General features: G+C 35.7%; 1 protein-coding gene across 1 annotated transcript; it reads right to left on the minus strand.

The window, feature by feature from the left end:
- Positions 1–764: 764 nt before the first annotated feature.
- Positions 765–14,544, minus strand: LOC132105387 (podocalyxin-like). The gene is made up of 7 exons (XM_059510472.1): positions 14,286–14,544; positions 3,147–3,752; positions 2,397–2,548; positions 2,280–2,309; positions 1,655–1,766; positions 1,310–1,509; positions 765–1,125 (listed from the first exon to the last, which is right to left on the minus strand). Exons 1-7 carry the CDS (start codon positions 14,314–14,316, stop codon positions 931–933), a joined length of 1,326 nt encoding a protein of 441 aa, XP_059366455.1. The 5' UTR covers positions 14,317–14,544; the 3' UTR covers positions 765–930.
- Between the last annotated feature and the right edge of the window lie 6,580 nt (positions 14,545–21,124).

Raw genomic sequence — 21,124 nt, forward strand, 5'->3', positions numbered from 1 at the left:
AAATGTAAAATGTCACAGAAAGCAACTTTACATTGCTTGACAGCATTTTAGAGTAGTTCAGTTTCAGAATTAAATTTTTTTTTTGTTATCATTTACTCACCCCCCACTTGTTCCAAACCTGTATGAGCTTCTTTCTTCTGTTGAACACAAAAGAAGATATTTAGTAAAATGTTGGGATCTGAACAGTTGGTGAGCACCAATAACTTTCATAGTACTTTTTTTTTTGGCTACTATGGAAGTCAACTGTTTGGATCCCAACATTTTTCAAAAGATCTTCTTTTGTGTTCAACAGAAGAAAGAAACTCATATAGGTTTGAAACAAGTGAGTGGTGAGTAAATGATGACAGAATTTTCATTCTGAAAGTGATCTACTCAGTAAAGGCATCATAAGGCACACTCCTAATGCAAAGGTAGCGAATTCAATGCCTTATTTTGGCCAGCTTCACATTTAGAGAATGCAGTCCCAACATACATTGCAGTGGGAAAACCATTTCAAGATGGCGAGCAAAATCTTAATTCTTTTTTCAGTCAATACTGAAAATTATTGGACCAAATCTTTTATAAATCATAAATGGGCTTTTTTACTTAATATTTGTTAGATATTTTAAATTGTTTATTAGGAAACTATTTGTGTGCTGAAGAAAAGTTAAGGCACATAGAAACATCACAGATTGTACATTGACATTCCATTAACAGATTTTCCCTTTCTCATCCACAGTGACACACAAAACCTGAAAATGTTTCCACTATTTCTAGCACATAAATGACATTCAACTACTTTATTACACCATATACACCCGGGCACCAAATGAAACCATTGTCATTTGATAGTCTTTATGTCAATCTCTGCTTTCTCTTCATCCTGGCCGGTCACAGTCTACCGTAATGAGAGCAGCAGGTTTCCTTCTCCAGACGGTTCATCTGATGCCATTACAAGTGTGTGTCTTCTTCATCAGGTATGTCCTCTTTCAGCAGGTTGTCTATGGGGACGATCCAGCTGTCGTTGAACTCCCTGTTCATTGTCAGTTTTTTCTCTTGCATCTCCGGCTGTACCTCCATCACCTCCAGCGTAGGATTGTCATGATAACCGTTTTCCACTGTCTGGAGCTCTTCTGTCAGGTGTTGCTGCCGAGGGGAAGTACAAATTGGGATGTTAAACCGCATTTCGCTTTGGAATTCAGAACTTAACTTTTACCTTTGAATTGAATTAATTAGAAAATTCATAATTCGTAGATACATTTATAGAAAGTAGGCCCCAAATCAAGCAATGTGAGTCTGATTCATCTTTGTGTTTGGAATTGAGCATTACCTGGTTCTTCCTGTAGGATCTGCGATGATAAGTGCAGTATGCAGCAAAGCAGCACAGAATGAGCACCAAAGCGCCACAAGAAGCCAAGATGGCGATTAACGTGTCTGGTATTGTGTCCTTGCTTAAATCCTCTCTATGAGTAGTATTGTTTGGCGCTTCACTGACTTGTTTGTAGTTTTCTGGCGGTATCACATGCTCAGCTGTAAACAGAAAAGGAATCTAATTACTATCCATTTTTTGTACTTATGTTATTAAAGATAACCGAACGTAATATGGCAAGCACTGAATCCAGTGGTTTCTCTAGAAAGGCTTTAATCTGTTTGGAAGCCATAACATTTCCCTCACCATCTATTATTACTGTTGCAGTTAATCGATTGTCATGAATTGTCACGTTGATAATGCAATTTCCTTTAATCGTCTGAAGCAGCGTCTTACAGGTTTGACCCAGGACGTGATTCTGTGTGAACAAAATAAATATTAGAATGTAATATCTTGTTCAGCTGCATGTTTTGCTAATTTTTAAAGAGGATAACTATTTATTTTGTGAGGTCATTCATGTTTCGTACTGTTGTTCATCAAGAAATGTTTTCTGGTTCCATTTAATAGATTGTTCAGTATGGAAGTCTGTTTCTGCCATGGAATAAAAAAATAAATAAAAAGGTAACTGCAAGTCAGAATTGTGTGTGTGGGGGGGGGGGGGTAAGATTTTTGACTTTTTCTCAGAATTCTCAGTTTTCTATTCACTTGGAGTTCTGAATTCAATCTCATTTCATTCTTTTTCTTTCTTTCTTTTTTTATTGTGTGGTGAAAACAGGCTTCCTTACTTTTGTGATTGATTTTACTACTATTTAACGGTGTATTTAAACTTCCAGAGTTCATAGAGATATTGATATTGACTTGTAAATGTAAATGAGCTCTCTGTGACCAGGACTGGAGTTATTGTCAGTGTTATTGTCATTTATGTACTCACCTCATTGCTTTTGCTTGGATTAAAGGAATACTGCAGAAGAGATAATCAACAGTATCATTTACAGTATCTGGATCAATAATATAAACAATATAAAAACCATAAATGTTAGTATTTTACTTGAATTAATTCATGGGGAGTGTTAGTTGTAATCTCTTCATCCCTTCGCAGGCTTGGTCCACTCAAGGCAGTAGTTGTTTGTGGTTTCGTTGTCCCAAGACTTTGAGAAGCAATAGATTTAGAGCCTGGTGCTGTTGTGACTGGTAATTCAGCTGAAAAATAACATGAAAAGGAGACACTTTTTAATAGTTCACACTAAATTTACAGTCTGTCATCCTTTGCTCACCCTTTTGTCATTCTGAACTCATTTGTATTGCTTCTGCTGAACACAGCAGATTTTATGTTGTGGACTCAACGCTCTTTCCCCTACACTAGTGACCATGAGTTAACAAGTAAAAAAAAACAAATAAATTAATCAAACAAATAACCTATTTGTGTGAAATTAAATTAAAATTGTTATTAACTGAAAGTCTTACCCTCCACTGTAGCACTCAAATCTCAGTTGCATACAGTGTGTACACATTCATGTTGGATATCTATTAGTGATGCCAAACTGCATTGGTTTTTGTGTTTTGTGACTTTGTTTTGTATTGTGTTATCACACTCAATATAAAAGTACAGTGTGAACATTCTTAAAAAGTGCTGCTTTTGTGTTCAGTGGAAGAAAGCAAGTCATATGAGTTTTCAATGAAATGAAGGTAAGCAAGTAACCATAGATTTTTTTTCTCTTTCAATTAATAAATATTCAAGCATTGTTGTGTTGTGTTGAGCAGTCATAAAGTTTGTACTAAAGTGATTCCTGCGACTTACAGTTTTTGGTAACAGCAGATGGGGCTGTCTGTGTAGACATGAGTTGGGTGGTGCCATCTCCTTTAGAAAAAGTGGTTGCAAGTTTAATTATGTCGGTGGTACCTTGTTTGGGATCGTGGTGAGTGGTGAGAGTTGTAGGTGAATTTGGAGGAGTGCTGGTTGTAGTAGTGTGGGTAGTGCCTGCATTGGATGTCGTGGGTTGAATTGTTGTGACTTGGGTTGTAACTTCACTATTTTGTGTAGATGTGTTAATGTTTATGTCTTGATTAGCCACTGGTGAAGATGGCCCAGTCTGATCTGGTGAAGTGGCTGGTTGGCTTGTGGTTGGTGCTTGTGTAGTGGACACTGATGGAGTACTGGACTCTGATGCAGGAGATTTATTGGGCTCCAATATGGTGGGTGTAGTGGCGGGTGTAGTGGCACGTAGAGTGGACTCTGATGAGGCAGAAGAAGTGGTGGGTTTAGTGGAACTCAATGAGGTGAAAGGAAGAGTGAATTCAGTGGAATTGGCTGCACTGACACCCACTGAGGTGGGTGAAATGGAACTGTTTGGGGCTGTAGTTGAATTATCATTAGCATTGCACTGCATGCCTTGCAGGAGGGTGCCTATAAAGAACAAGCAAAACAGATAAGAAAGAGTGTAAGAATATACTGGTTTGCAGACTCAAACTGACTTCAAATTGATTCTGTGCAATTGCTGTACCGCAGCATTTTAGGTAAACAGTAGCAGTGCTGGTGAAAATTCTTTCATGCATGCTAACAAAATGCTTCTTAACTTGTATGATATTGTTGCAACAGTTGTTTGAATGGGACAGTTTCTAGTGTGTTATATCAACTGACAGAAATAATAACCAAATTTGACTATACTTTTCAGGGAGTATCTTTGCTGTGTTGATCACATAATGTATAACTTTAAACCAGTCTTCATCTGGATATGTGAATATCAAGGATCATGACTTTTCAATTTTGTTCTTTAGTGTGAAATGTTCTACTTCCTGTATAACTGCATAATCAGCAACATTTTATTTTTATTGATTTAATGGTAAGCTTGGGGTTTAAGTAATTCTAACAGATCATCTATTTATTTTAATCGCATATATGTGGAGCAGTTATCTTCTCGAGGTATCTTGAATTCGGTCAAGCTGTGATTTTATTGTTTTTGTCTTTATGCAAGTCAAGTCACCTTTATTTATACAGCGCTTTAAACAATACAGATTGTTTTGAACCAGCTTTACAGTATCAAAATTGGAAAATAGTGTGTCAATGCAAAAGGACAATAGTAAACTAAATTTTCTGTTAAAGGCAGTTTATGCAAGTTAGGTTAAGTCACCTTTATTTATACAGTCCTTTAAACAATACAGATTGTTTCAAAGCAGCTTTACAGTATCGAAATAGAAAAATAGTGTGTCAATTCAAAAGGACAATAGTAAACACTAAATTTTCAGTTAAAGGCAGTACTTCATTTAATTCAGTGATGTAATCGTCCAGCTCAATTCAGTTTAATCTGTTTAAATAGTATCTGTGCAATCAACTCTTAAATAAGTGTCCCCAGCTAAGCAATCCTAAGTAGTAGTAGCTAAGCGACAGCCTCTGGATATATATAGGCTATAATAGAGTACCGGCACCTCTTTTGGACCACTTAAAGCACTGGAAATGTGTAAGTGTGTTATGTGTAAGCCAGGTTAAAGAGACTGGTCTTTAATCTAGATTTAAACTGACAGTGTGGGTCTGCCTGCTGAACAGTGTTAGGTAGATTATTCCAGAGTTTGGGTGCTAAATAAGAAAAGAGTTTTGAGAGCACAGCTGATGTGGAGGACTGTAATACAATAAGAGCTTGCTCAAGTTCTGAGGTGCTAAACCATTCAGGGCTTTATAAATTGGCAGGATTTTAAAATCTATTCAGTGTTTAATAGCGAGCCAGTGCAGTGTTGAAAGAACCAAGCTAATATGGTCATACTTCCTGGTTCTAGTAAACCAGTAAAACTAGCAGCAGAATTTTGGACCAGCTGGAGTTTGTTTATTAAGCATACAGAACAACTACCCAATAAAGCATTACAAGAATCTAACCTTGAGGTCATGAACATTTCTGCATTTGACATTGAGCGCAACTTAGACATATTTTTGTATATCTTTTGTATTTTGTGTGTTTCTTTCGCAGGAAAGATTGCTATCAAAGAGTACACCTAGGTTCCTAAATGAGGACAAAGAATTTAATTGACAGTGAATTGACATGATATACAGCCAAGCATGGTGACCCATACTCAGAATTTGTGTGTTCACAGTGTGTGTGTGTTCACTGCCGTGTGTGTGCACTTTGGATGGGTCCACTCATACTCAGAGTCCGTGCTCTGCATTTAACCCATACAAAGTACTAAACACAAGAACGCAATATACTTATTTTTTCGTGAATGGTTATGAATGAGAACTCCGGTTAGTAAGAGTGTATCCAGCTGGATTGTGTATACAATACTTAAGATGGAACACTGTTTGTTGTTTTGTTTATTATTTTTTATTTTAAGAGAGATAGAAAAGAAACGGAGCAAGAAAAAAAAATAGAAAAAGGCAATAGATGCAAATGCTAACTCGCGGTCTTAGAATAAAAGTGAAAAATTAAATTAATCAGATTAGTTTGATCGATAATGTCAGAAATATAATGGGAATTCAGTTATATTTTATAACTTTAAACAACAGAGAGTGATAGTAGGATAGAGATTCTACAGAAAAGTGAAGCTACACAGAACACGGCAGACAGGAACCAGTCTACATCCAGGTGCTATAATAGCTCATTATCTTGATGTAATGTAATGGTGGGAGTTTATCTCTGTTTTTAGTGAGCTGGACAGGACACTCCATACAGTAACTTAGGAAGTAACACACCTACTCTTATGGGTGGAACCACAGATGCCAAAACAATGGTTTCTAAATCTGCTTCATAGTCTCTTGAGGCTTAAAACAATAGCCTTTCTCTCTAGTTCGTAAGTATATATTTGGTAATCATCAGATTTTTAGCTACTGTTCCAGTGTTTATCAGAGTTACAGTTGTTTTAATATTATTTTACAGTTTAATATTATATCCTGTGCAGAAAAATAAAGACAAACCAAATGTAAAGTGACATTACTTTTAAAACATCATTGGCTCATTCTAGACACCACAGCAACTGTTTATATCAATCGGTTCAAGACTTTTTGAACTGAAGATGAACATCGAGCCGAGCCAGATACGGAACGAAAGAATGACTCATTCACGAGTCAAGAACCGGTTGCATCGGTTTTCGGATCACCAGCAGTGATGGGAAGTTCGGTTCTTTTCTGCGAACCGGTTCTTTTGGACAGTTCGATTGAATAAACCGGTTGAAGAAAACGATTCACCGGTTCTTTTGTGCTCGATGTAATGACGTCTTTGGCAATTATTGGCCTTCATTCAAGCCTTCGGTTTACCCGCGCTCATAACATTAACACAGAATCAGTTCAGAATCAATCACCAAAGGAATCAATTCAGTTCAGACGCTCTGTGTATCGGTCTGCTTTACGCTGAATCACACATGCGCAGTATCATCAGCTCCGTCACAGCTCTACATCAGACGCGTCTAACAGAAACAGTTCTTGACTCTAGAACGAGTCAGTCTTTTGTTCGTTATCTGGCTCGGATCGGTGTTCATCTTCAGTTCTCTCTTCACAGAAGTTCAGTCAGTGTACTGTTTGAGTAAATTAATTACTCCAGTTTATTTTAACTCAGAGGGAGTGTCAGCCACCTTAAAAAGTTAACAGCTTAAGTAATTGGTGGATTAATTAATGCTTATTGGAGACATGAACCGTTTCAAACGATTCAGTTCGATTTGGTGAACTGGTTCAAGAAGAACCAGTCACATCGAGTGATTTGTTCGCAAACCGGACATCACTACACTGCAGTGAACGCGCTCACAACAGACCCGGAAGAGAAGACAATGTTGAATAAAGTTATAGTTTTTGTTATTTTGGACCAAAATGTATTTTCAATGCTGAAAACAAATTCTAACTGACCCTCTGATGTCACATGGACTACTTTGATGATGTTTTTATTACCTTTCTGGACATGGACAGTATACTGTACATACATTTTCAATGGAGGGACAGAAAGCTCTTGGACTAAATCTAAAATATCTTAAACTGTGTTCCGAAGATGAACGGAGGTCTTACGGGTTTGGAACGACATTAATGACATAATTTTCATTTTTGGGTGAACTAACCCTTTAAGAAGCAATTTAATTACTATTAAACCTAGACATTTCACCTGCGTAGAAACATTGTACTCATGGGTAACCCCTCACAAAGGCATATGATACACTCTTATATCTGTCCTACAGACACACTCTCACTGAGATTCTGGAGGTACTGTGTCAGTAATCCCAGATAACAAGATTTTTTAATGTTTTTAAAATAATTCTATTATGCTCACCAAGGCTAACAGATGTAATTTTGTGAAAGATTATTAGTTAAAAATAACTGTTTTCTATTTTAATATATTTTAAAATGTAATTTATTCCTGTGATTGTAAAGCTGAATTTTCAGCATCATTTTCAGCATCATTACACCAGAATTCAGGGTCACATGATATCGTTGTAAAATGCTGATTTGGTGCTCTGTTATTAATAACGGTTCTTACTATTACTGATAATTACGTTTTTACTGCTTAATATTTTTTTGCATAAAATATTTTTTTGGTTGCTGAAACTTCAGCTTTGCCATGACAGGAATAAATTATTTTACAATTAAAGTAATTGACATTTTTAATAACATTTTGAAATAAATTAAACATTATTACAATGTAACAAATTATTGTTACAATTTTAATAAACAGAAAACTTGTTTTGTAAACTTTAATAACATTTCACAATAATACTCTTATTTCAGCTTCTTTTTTTATTAAATAAAAATAAGAGACTTCTTGCAAATTAAGTTTGTATTGACTTTGTATTCATCCAGCTTTGTCTAAAAATAACAATCTTTTATTTGAAGGTGCAGTTTTGTTGCCAGGAGTGTTTGTTTTAAGGCCATTAATAAAGTTGTAAATTGTTCCTTAATTGTAGTTTGGGGATTAATAAAGTTGTATTACACTGTATTGTACTAATTTCTTTGAATAGGACGTGCACACCCTCAGTCTACCACCCCCTCCCCAGCTGTGTGCAGGACCTCTTTGGGCCCTTAGCATGGTGTCCTATTCAGGGGTAACTGAACAGGCCCATCGGCCCATCGGGAGGGGGGCAGGGAAGATGGGGATTGGGGGCTCCTTTATGGAGCTAAGTCACAACTAACCCCTTCTATTGAGGCGAGGAGAGAGACTGTGAATATAAATGTATGTGCCTGACTCAAACGCATTCCTCATGACACACGTTATCAGATGTCATTATAGCGTACCAGTAGAACTGTATGAAGATTTTTAAGGACTAAGTACTGAAGTGCCACATTTTTTTTTTTTGCATTTAAGAGTTTTTGAATAATTGCAAACACTGTATTTATGAGCTGCATTTGAGCTCATCTGCTGGAGGGAATGTTTTTTTTTGGCTAAGAAAGTCTTTTGTTGCTACTGGTGCAAAGTATCCGTGATCAAGTGAAGGATTCATGGGTAGAGACTAGAGAGGGGAGGCCAGGTTAGAGGTTGGATTAGAGAAGGGAGTTGAAGATCATGGCAGTGCCAGTTACAGACGTTATACATAATAACCAGATGAGAAAAGGAGGGATGAGAATGACGGAGGGGCCATCTTTGCAATCTCAAGATACAGAGACCAGTCTCTCCCGCCCTTTGCCTTAGACATCTCCCTTATAAATTTTAAATGTTCTCACGTTAAAGGGGAATATGATGTGATTTCTGTCTTTCTTTTCTTTAGTGCGTTATGTAGCTATTTGTGCATGTATATGATCTGCAAAATTACAAAGCTCAAAGCCTCCCTCAAAAGGATTTATTCTTTCTAAAAGAGAAGGCTGGTCCAGACCCTGGCTCAAATGCCTCATTCAGACACACCCCCACATGTCTTCGTCACGCTGTGGAAATATTTTCGTATTGCTGCCCAGTTTGTTTCTATGCGAAAGCAAAAGCACTTTATTTGGCCTTCTGAAAGTAGATGCAATGAGGAATCATTGGTTAAGATTTATTTACAGTAGAAAAGCACAACCCAGATGTTCGAATTTGTGCAACACATTTTAGGGACGACAGAGTTTTGTGCCGTGTAGAGTAACGTGTCATGAGGTAAATCACAATGCACTGGGTCAGATGGCCAATCAGAGCAGACTGTTCTTGTCGGAAGGAGGGGCTTTGTAGAAAACTAAGTGTTTGAGAGAGGCAGGGCATAGAGGAAATACAATAATGTACAGTATTTGAAAAAGAATGTGTTTTTTGAACATTAAAGCATAATAACAAATACACAAAATTATGATCTTTAAAATAGCATCATATGACCCCTTTAAGCATTTTTTTAGACAAAAAATCTAAATATTTAAAGTATTTATGTCATTACACCTTATTTCAATTTTATTCAACTATTTATTTTTCATTTTTATTATTGTGGTATAAAATGATTCATTCCATGATAATCATCATATATATATATTAGTGCTGTCAACGTTAACGCGTTAACGCATGCGATTAATTTTTGTTTGGTTTAACGTGTCAAAATATTTAACGCAATAAACGCAGCATCCGTATTTTCTGCCATCCGTTGGCTAGCTTTACATTATATGATCACGTTCTTATTCATTTAAATGCTTTTAAACATTTCAAGCGCGGCAAGACAAAAGAGAATGCGCTGTCTGTGAATGCCCTTATGTGACACATACACACGTACACACACACACACACACACACACAATGCATAGACAGGGCGCCAGAATCCAGTTCTCTTAAGCGCTTGAACTAACAATAAACATCCCAAAGTGCCAGTTTTGTCGATTATCCTCATAAGAGCAATCTTAAATGATTTATATAAAGTCTAAAATGAACAAAAAGAACAAAGGGAACAGAGAAAATGACTCGCTGCTCTTGACTAAATAACTTTTGTAGCTTTAATAAGGATTAACTATTTAATTTATAGTTTATGCAGTGCAGACTGCATATAACTTTGATAACTTTATTAAATTTCTGTATATTTCCTAACTGTTAAGACAGGAAGGGCAGGAGTAAACATGACATTTATTATGGGTTTATGTTAGCATTGTTTTAAGTTTACTTAAATTAAAAACTGTTATATTTTTGAAGCCTAATAATAAATGTACAAAAAAAAAAAATCAGTAGCTGTATTAATATCAGTAATACTGGCCTTCATTCATAAAAAGATGTCATTTAAACAAGTATTTAAATTTAACTGTGAAATGATTACATTAAAAAATATATTAAAAACGTACAAAAACATTTCTTTTTTTATTGCAATTAATTGCGATTAATCACAGAAAAAATGTGTGATTAATCTAGTTAAAGTTTTTAAACGATTGACAGCACTAATATATATATATATATATATATATAATTATATATTAAAAAAAATTATTTTTATTTTAGATCACCAGCTTCTAGATCATAGCTGTAATGCACACTAAACTGGCTATTTGAAATGAGACAAGACCTTTGCTATACCCCACCCAAACTTCCAGGGCAGAAAGGAAACACCTCAACACAGGACAGAAAACCAAGCATACCAAGGCTTTTCTTGGGGTCTTTAAAACACTATGCCCCCTCTGGTTTCTTATCTACTCTTGTGTCATATAAATCAGTGTTTAATTCCTTGAGTAATCTCTATTATCAGGAAAAAGTTGGATCATTTAGCTGAGAGATGTAGTAAGACAGAGAGACAAAGAGACAAAGAGAGAGAGAGAGAGCAAGAGGAACATAGCAGAGGAAAGAGGAAATAAGTGCCACACCTTCCCTGGGAACAGGGATGTTGACCGAATACTTTCCTGCCCATTGTTCTGCACTTTCCCAAGCCTTGTGTAAGACAGCTGTCAGGCCGCATCAAGACCAGAGCACTGCCAGAGGATACTTTGTTGCAGTCAGTGTATTTTGGCTGATTTAAATGTTTGAGGCTTTCTTGACAGTAGAGGACTGAGGAAACCTTATGCAACACAAGGAAGCCCTCAAAACTGATGAACAACATGGAAAAAGGCCTAAATTTTATCAATGCTTAACTAGGGTGACCATACGTCATCTTTTCCCTGGACATGTCCTCTTTTTTGGACCTAAAAAAATATCTCCGGACCCGGGTTACTTAATCACTCAAAATGTCCGGGATTTGGCTCTTTTCTTAATCTTGCTCCCACTGAACCTCTGACCATTGCCGCCTGCTCCCGCAACATGTTTTGCTCCTGCAATATTCTTGTCCACTCCTTTAAACATTCTAATATTGTATATAATTGCGCTGTTTTTGACAGTGATGATAACGTTTCTGGCGGAGAATATCAAGTTTTTTTTTTTTTTTCGCATTTCACTTACCAAATGTTGTATCCATGGGCCTTTTTGATACTGTCAGTTTAAGTGCCCACCAGTGATGCAGTGTTGCCAGATATTGCTATTAAAACAAACAAAAACCGTGCAAATTGTCTAAACTGAATTATACATGTCATGCAGACATTCATATGAGGAGTTTAAAAGCGAATTAGTAATTTAGAGGACAAATTTTATTTTTGAGTAGTATTTAAATCTCTTTTGAATGAGCTTTCTTGCTTTTCACTTTCGATTTCGTGATCACAAGCACTAAAGGGAGCACATCTTACAAGATCAGATATTTGTCAATGAGCTCAGGATCTGTAGAGCAGCAAATACTCCAGCATGGTCTTGCCAGTCATCTCTCCTTATTCTCGATCAGAGATCAGTCAAATCTGACTCCTGCAGCTCTTGTTGGATATAGGGATGCCAAGTCTGTGTTTTTCCCACATAATTGGGCTACTTTTAAACTGTTGCCGTGGGTTGATTTTTGCAAGTGGGTTAAAAGTTTTAAATATAGCATTAATTACATTTGACTGAAATGCTTGTATTGAAACATTTTGCATCATTCCTTTGATAAAACTTTCATGGATTTTTACATTAACTGTTCCCTCCTGGTGGAATGAATGACCTGCACAACTCAATCCAAGAAGCTGAGTCCTTAATCATGTTCAAGAAACAACTGAAAACACACCTCTATCATTTTCTTTTTACCCTTACCCTTTTTTTAAATAAAAAAATTACCCTCTAAATTTGCACTCTCTAACTACTTGTTTTATTTAAAAAGAAAAAAGAGCCTTTAACACTATCATTCTCTATTATTGCTACTCATTCTATTTATTATAAATAATGACCTTCTAACACAAGCATTATCTGTTATTTTTCTGTTCTATTGACTTGTTTTATTTTAATTTAAAAATGACCATCTAACATTAGCATTCCCTATTCTTTTTGTATTCTATCTTCTTGTTTTCTTTTTATTTATTATAAAAACAAAACAAACAAACACACACACACACACACAAATTGCTATGTATACTTTTAGGCGAAATCCCAGCCCACCCACACCCCCATCCCCCGGCCTCTTTTTGGAAAACGAAAATATGGTCACTCTATCTTTAGTTCAGAAAAGCTGAGATTACAACATCCTCATTTTTTAACTACAGGAAAGCGATTTCAAACAATTAATCAGACCTTTTGGAAAAGGCTGACAGAGACAGAGCAGAGTCAAAAGTGCTTATGGTGCTTTTTACAAGGTTGCCCAAACAAAACATGGACGCTTTTCTAATGACTGTCAGGCTGATGTCTGGACAGGCAGGTGCACCGCACAGATAATTAAAGAATAACAGTCCTCCCTCACATCCCTCTCTTGAGTCTAAGACGCACTTCATCTCTAATAGTGTCACTGTTTGTAATTTCAGCAAAGCAGCTGACAGAAATGTCGAGTGGCACAGATGTTGCACTTCCCAGAGCTCTTTGAAGGATTTGTTAACACACACACATGGTCAGGTGCTGTTACATTAATATCCATAAGTCACATTCAGCAAAATGTGAGTTGTTTTATGATAACCACCCTTGAGTTATAAACATAATGCTGCACAGATTAGCTGGTGTGAATTAAAATATGAATTTATATTAGAATGTTTACCAATATAACGGGTTGATCAAAAAGAATCAGAAAATGGCAGAAAAAAGGAACATAAAAATATGTTCTAAGAAAGTTTTGCAAATGTTCCCATTAAGTTGTTATTTATTTTATTATTATTATTATTATTATTATTATTATTATTATTATGTTTTAAAAACAATAATAAGAAGAAAATAAAACATTATGGGAATGTTACTTTTGAATTTTCTCTGAATGTTTTAAAAGTAGTAATATTTAAAATATTATTAATAATGATATGTCCAACTAAAAAGTTTCTGAAATAAAACGCTCCTTGAACAATAACTATTAATATTGCTGGAAGAATGTTTTTTCATAGCGTTGAGAGAACTTTGTCAGAAAGTTATCTCCAAAGGTCTGAAAATGTTCCTCGTTATCTGAGAAGTGTTAGACATTTGATCTTGTTTGAAAAACACTACGCCTTTATAAACATTACAAACAGATGTTTCTCCTTAACTTACTTTTTTTTTTTTTTTACCGATTAATTACCAAACAATGGCCACTTCTAAGTGTGAATTAAATGTTAAAGTAGGATCTGTGGGCTTTTCCTGATCGAGAAACAAGAAGCCCATAGCCAGCTACTGTATGAGGTTATAAAAAAATAAAATTTGTTCCCCGAATGACTTATTTTCTGTTTTAAACTCCTTATGAATGTCCCTCCATCCCTCCAAAACATAGAAAATATCTTTCACAAACATATAGCCTACATGTCTGTCTCTTTTAAAGTGTTTATAGTGTAAGGCTTTATAATGAGTTTGTATAGGGGAAATTTTAGCACAATTCTTTAACACCCCCAATTTTCAAAGCCGGGCTAATCACACTTAACGGTTTAAATCATTATTGTCGGGAATTATGTGAGAACGCTGAAAGAATTGTTCTGAAATCACAAATAGTTTATATTCAAATGTGTTTGAATCATCAACCTGAACAAAGTTAGCAATATATCCTGACGCCACTAGTTATTAATTATGAGAAATGTTTAATTAACATCTAAGCAGCATGCTAACGCATATGAACGTAAACTCACCTAATACAATGAGTGTCCACGAGATTGCCATTTTCAGTCCGTCAGTTTGATGCTCGCTGCTCCTTCAGTGACTTCAGGAAAAGTTTTGCATGAAAACGTGGAGACGCCGATCGGTTCCACTTTTCGTCTCGAGTTTGTATCTGCAATTTTTTGCAGCTGGTGTTTCTTTTAATCTTAAAGCCAAGAGGAGTGCTTTTGTTTGAGCTGCCTCTTCTCTGAGTCTCTACCCCACCCTGAGGGTCCGGGGATTTGGGGGGCAGAGTTTTGCTGGGTTTCCTTGGCTGCGCGGATTGTGATGTATTGAATGTGCGGAGTCGTCTGGAGTGACGTGCTGTGCGCGGATCTCAGGACAGGTCTGATGATGCAGCAGCTCACGCAGAGAAGAGTGACCAGACACAGGACTAGCCCATCAATACTACTGTCTTAGTCTAACATCATGCGCGTCACTGTATTAAATCCTGAGCTTTTCTGTGTTTCTTAATATTTAATGGTGTGCCCTATTAACATTAATAACAACAACAATAATAATGTTTATAAAAGTGACGTTTATAATACTTATGATAAAATAAATTATACCATTATTATAGTAAAATAATAATATGACAATATATATTTTTATATTATATAAATAATATAATTGTAATAATAATATAGTTATTGTATAAATGTAATATGATACTTAAGAGGTAATAATATAACAAAATATTTTTGTTCATGTGCTGGAGCTTTCAGTGTTGTGGACTTGTGTTTCCTTGGTTTACCCCTGTTTAGTTCCTGTTTTCCTTATTTGGTCATGTTTCCTGTGCCTGTTATGATGTTTATTTGATTCCACCTGCGTTTCCCTTGTTTCCCTTTTGCTTAAGCCCTGTGTTTTGTAGTTTCAAGCGTCCGTTATTATATATCTTCAAGTCCTCGTTCTAGAGCTGTATTCTGTTTTATTTTTATATCATTATAGTCTGTTGGTTTTGAGCTACTTCCGCATCTTCTTGTTCCCTTGGGCCCTGTGAGATTGTGACAGGATCCATGAAGAACATATTTGGTCAGGAAACTAATGGGTTAATTAGTCTGAGAAAGCTATGTGTAATCGCAGCTGGTGTGGAGTTTGCTGTGTGTGAAGGCCAGATCTGACACTGCCAGCACAACACCAGTGTCACCAAGCCAATAACCATGACAACCAGACTTCAAAAGCTCCTGTTTTAGTGCGGGAAAATCATGTTTACTTTTAAGTGCCATAAAAGACAATACCTCCATTCAATTTTAGTTTCATGAGCTGTGACCTTTTGTGACCTCCACTCATGGGCATCTACTTATGCTCCATTAATTATAGCATTAGCTCAGTGTGGGCCCAGAGAAGGCCCTCTGTTGTAACCAGTCAATAGGAAACATTAGATCAGAGCAGAGACAAAACTCCTGTCATGTCATGTGTGATTGTTATGAATTGTGGAGGGGAAATGTTTTGGGTGCTGCACAAAGGGAGATAAACACATGGGTGTTGGTTGTATTTCCGGGGCGTTTCTCTCAGTCCTGAAATAGTTGCTATGATAACCTGTTTGCCCTCTTAATGCTCTAAACATGAAATGTTTGGAGACTGAATCCATGGTTATGTGGAGAAGCAAATTTGTTTAGATCGTCTTTCAAGAGCTTCTATTCTTTATCTTACACTTTAGTTGAGTCGAGCCGTGTGTTGTCAAGTGTAAATGCTCCATGGTTCTCACAATTGTGTCGTAATGCCAGCAGCTGGGCAAAAGAATGTAGTATATTGCTATTGGACTTGGACTTGAGGAATTAATTAAAATTCCTTCGTGGACACGTACTGTAGGTGTCTGACAAATTGTGTAGAATGCCTAGCTTGCGCATGTCATTTTAATGTTAATGTTAATGTATTTATTTATTTTTTTTGCAACAGATAAATAACAATTTATATAACTCCTCTTTTAGTTTTTTTTTTTTTTTCAATGGGAAAATAATTCACATAGGAGGTCAAACAGTCTAAAAACTCGAACTAATAGCCTGCAAGTATACAATAGGTCTGAAGAGACTCATGAAATCATGTGGCTAATTTTGATTTTGTTATTGCATATAATAATTCATTCTCAAGAAAGCAGATATGGCATTTATTGCAAGATTAGTTAAAACATTCCAAATGCACCTGCAGACTATTTTTCCAGGCATGCTTTTTATCAGTGAAGATTTCTTTAAATAGTGTAAAAATCTTGTCTAGTCTCATTCTCGTGAACCCTGTCTCATCTCAGATTTTTTCCATCACTTTGGTGTTGCTTAAATCTGCTTCAACATGTGTTTACACTTATGTTTGATTATTTTTGCATTATAATCTGGCCTGTCATGCCAGCCCATTTATTATTATTATTATGTTCTCTAATTTAATTTTTATAACCAGGTGCTTTTGTTTTAAGCATTAATCTCACAAAATTTGTACACATTTCTCTCACACAATTGTTAAACTCTTTAATTTTACATTTTAAAAAACTTTAAACAGTTTGATTAAGTGGGTTGTTGGATGACATTACATTTTTTTTTTACCGTCACAAGATAAAAAAACTTAAATAATTAGTATTGTCATCATTTAAAATGTTTTTGTCTTACATGGAACCATTGTCATAAAAACATTTGTTATTAGATTTATTATTATTATTATTATTATATTAATATTATTATATTATATTATTTTTAGCTGTGCATATACATGAACTTTTTATTTTATTTTATTTTATTATTTTTACTTTATTTTATTTTATAATTATTTTTATTTATTTATTTATTCAGATGCTGAAGTTTTAACAGCCCATTTTTTTATTATATTTAATTATATTATTTTATTTTATTTATTTAATTCTTTATTTTGACTTGCCAGTTTCTACAGACCATTTTGACCCATACTTTTTTGTATACCATTCTGCATACATTATTTACTTATTGACTGATTTGGCATTTTCTACAGGCCAACTTTCTATACTTTTCTATTTTACTTTCCATTGTTTTGTTGTATTTGATGTTTAACTTTTAATACTACTTCTTTCTTTCTTTCTTTTTCTTCTTTTTTTTACGACAGTTTCTAAAGGCATTGTGGCACACTATTTTCACCATTCTGCATATATGAACTCCTCAAATAAATTTAGTTTCTATTTTATTTTATGCATATACATCTTTTATTATATTATATGATTACAAAATTTATTTTGTGCACATAAAACATATAAAATATATTGTTTTGACTTAACAGTGTCTGCAGGCCTAAGCCATTGTTGCCCTACACTCAATTGGAACAAACAAAATACATTTAAAAAATTGTTAGGTAAACCCCAGCATTTGTAGTTTCTAGTTAATGACCATTTTACAGTGATTTTACCATTCAGCATTTATGGTTTAGTTAAATTTCAGGTCGTTTGGGCTGAAGAAGTTGACTTCACACAAGAGAATGGTTTCAAATCTCCACTCACACACCCATGCAGCTCTGTCTTGTAACGTAACACATTAGTATAACTAGAGAACTATGTTGGGTCAGATTTTTGAGGGTGCCCTTCTGACACTTTTCGCAGGGCGGCGAGTGACGGATCGCATGTTAAACAGCTCGGGGGTCGCAGGGCTGGAGGCCGGCTCTCTTACGTCTGACTTCACGCCTCCCATCCATCGTTTGCTCAGTGGCGCGAGGGTTTGTCACAGGGAGAGCGCGCGCTCACTCTGCCTCATTAAAGAGCCACAATGGTAAGAGCATTCCAAGAATGTGGCGCTCATTCACTCTCGCTCTTTAGATGCGCTGAGACGCCGTGCCAAGCTCTGACAGGGCAGGGCCAAGCCTCCCCCATGATGAATGCCATTGAGATTTATGGAACACGTTCTTCAGATATGTGGAAAGTGTTAGTGAGTACTGTACATGTCCAGCGCTCCAGTTATCTGAGATCTTTTTGTGACTCAAAACGCAAGCAGCTTCAAATGTTTGAATATTAATAAATGAATCATCCTGAAACGAAGACAAGTTTTGCAACAGAGTTTGATAGATGCACTACCCATTACTTTGGTAGAAGAAAAACTGTCAAGACAACTGCCTGCTAAATAGCTTTCATAACTTATATAATTTATTTTTTATATATATTTTATTTATTTATTTTATTTATTTATTATTATTTTATTTTATTTTAATTCTCCAGAAAATCACAAATGTTTCCTTACTTCACAGAATTAAGCTACCAGAAATGATTTACATGCTCTTCTCTTCAAGACTTCATCATAGCATCTCATACTCTCTCATGGGAAAGTCTTTAGCAGTTTTCCTGGAGCGAAGATACCTGGTCTGTTAGTGAATATAGTTATGGTGTAATGATAAATGGAAAGATTGAGCAATGCTCTGAGACACAGGTATTCGGTGTGTGTGTGGTGTGTGTGTGTGTACATCAAAACTCAAAGCTTAAAATGGCAGAACAGGCAACATGACACACAAGAATGCAGCAGATCAAACAGGGTTGACATGTCAGAGATTCTGCATGGTGTCTCTTTAATGATCAAAATAGCATTTGCATAATCTTGCCTGTATTATTTGAACTCTCTCTTTTACTGTGAGATAAATGTATGCATGTATGTGTGTGAGTATCCTTGAAAGTGTGTGATTTAGGAGTTGACAGGACACAGAACACTCTGCACCTCCTTATCAGCAGCCTGGTACCAACCAGAGTCAGTCCCCGAGAGGAAAAACAGCACTTTGTGTGTCTGAAAATGTGTTTGAACGGGGAACTCCTCCAGTGTTATGATCTAGTATATTTTTCTCATCTGTTGCTGACAGTACCACTCTCCAACAAATCTTGTTTATTTCTACCTCTTTTTCAGTCCAAAACACTCATTAATGTTTGAAGTGTTTAAAAACCTCTTCATTTCAAACTGACAGGCAGTTATAGTATTATAATGTGTAAAGAAATGTTTTTCAGATCCTCTGTGTCTACTGCTGGAAAAGCAGCCATTCAAAACTGTATGTAAGATATTTGTTGAATAAATCTCTGTGTGTGTATGTGTATAAAATACTTGATTTGGTACTTTAATACTTGATTTAATTGATTAACTTAAATGCTATTCCAATTCCTTCATTCAAAGGCATTAATATTGGCACCCTTGGTCCTCCCAAGTACCTTCAGTAATATATATATATATATATATATATATATATATATGTATATATATATATATATATATATATATATATATATATATATATATATATATATATATATATATAGTCACACTCCAATTCCTCAATCATCAATGTCTTTGAGAATATAAGCATCTTAAGTGCCATTGTTTGACAAACAAAAGATTATTGATGGGATTTTGCTATTTCACTAATGGTGTTTGCAAAAAGTGACATTTAAATTGTGATGCATCTTCAGATGAGTGACAAGACCAAGATCTAGGCTGGGAGCATTTACCATGAACAGTGGAAGAAAAAACTCTTAACCTCTACAAGCAAACAATCAGTGCATAGGTGTTTAGATATGACCTTTGACCCGTAGAAGAGTCATCTATCTGCCTCTGGTCTGATAACTCGGAGCTGTAGATAATCTCAGAATGCTACTGTAGAGCTCATGGAGCCAGGACAGGAGATCCACACCAGCCGTCAGGCACATGCACACACATACATCAAAGGGGGCTCGATCACCGGTGTCCTGACATTTTATCCTACTTGGCAGATTTTCCTACCAGCATTTGTCATTGTCGAATACTACCCACTGTTTTAATGTGTGGTAGCAAAATCTGAGAGGGTAGGACAAATCTACATAACACTGGCCCTTTTTCTTCCTCGAGAGAAAGTGCCCTATTTTCCGGAGAATTTTTTTTAATTTTTTTTTTTATATGTTTCTGTTTGCGCACAGCTTTCCATATCAAACAGATAAAAAAGTCGGGTCAGGTCGAGGTGGATAATTCGTACTAATTTGTACGACCTGATTCATATGATTTTATACAATTTGTCTAAACCCCAGTGTTGGTTAGGTTTAGGGGCAGGGTTAGGTGTAGGTCATTCGTACAAATTCATACGAATCAAATTCATTGAATCAGTATTCAATGTTTTACAGTTTAAAATATCAAAACATTATTAATGCATTTGTAACTGCAGAGTGAACAGACTGTAAATGCATCTAAATTCCCCTCTAATGCAGCTTCTGTGCTTTCTCTGCATTCCAAAGACTGATTTTGTCATTTGCTTAATTTGTCATTTGCTTGATAACAGCCCAAATGACTTATTATTCTAATTCACTGATTCGATTTAAAAATTAAACTGAAAAGATGATGCAGACTTTTAGAAAAAAGGGCTTTATAAAGTTAAAACTGCCCATAAAAGGTAAAACATCAATTTAAACTTATTGGAAATTAACTTCTATCACTGCTGTGAACTGATCTCCACACAGAATATGAAGAATTTAAAACACTTTAGGAGTCAGCTGTCCATGGTAGCCCTTAAGATGTCAACACACTCAACAAAATAATGCCTAAGTATCATTATACTGTAGATAAAATCCCAGAAAATATTGATAATTTTATTTAAATATTGATATCACACACCCCTAATGTTTAACGTTTTGTTTAGAAAAAATATATGAGAAGTGCCACTTTTTCCACTTGAGCCCCTGTCCCTAAAAATGTGCACGTCCCCAGCCAGCTGGCTCCGTCGTTGGGTCGGGTCGCCTTTGATGGGCCCGCATCCTGGGGATGACTGAAAAGAAGGATGCAGTTGGTCTTTTTTGTTATAAGCAGGTCCCTGACTTTAAGGCATCGATGTGACCTGACAGGAGTGTTTCGCATACATTCAAGACTTCAAGTGTAGACTAACAGGATGA

The sequence above is a fragment of the Carassius carassius genome, chromosome 26, assembly GCF_963082965.1.
Source record: "Carassius carassius chromosome 26, fCarCar2.1, whole genome shotgun sequence".
In the NCBI taxonomy this organism is placed as follows: domain Eukaryota; kingdom Metazoa; phylum Chordata; class Actinopteri; order Cypriniformes; family Cyprinidae; genus Carassius; species Carassius carassius.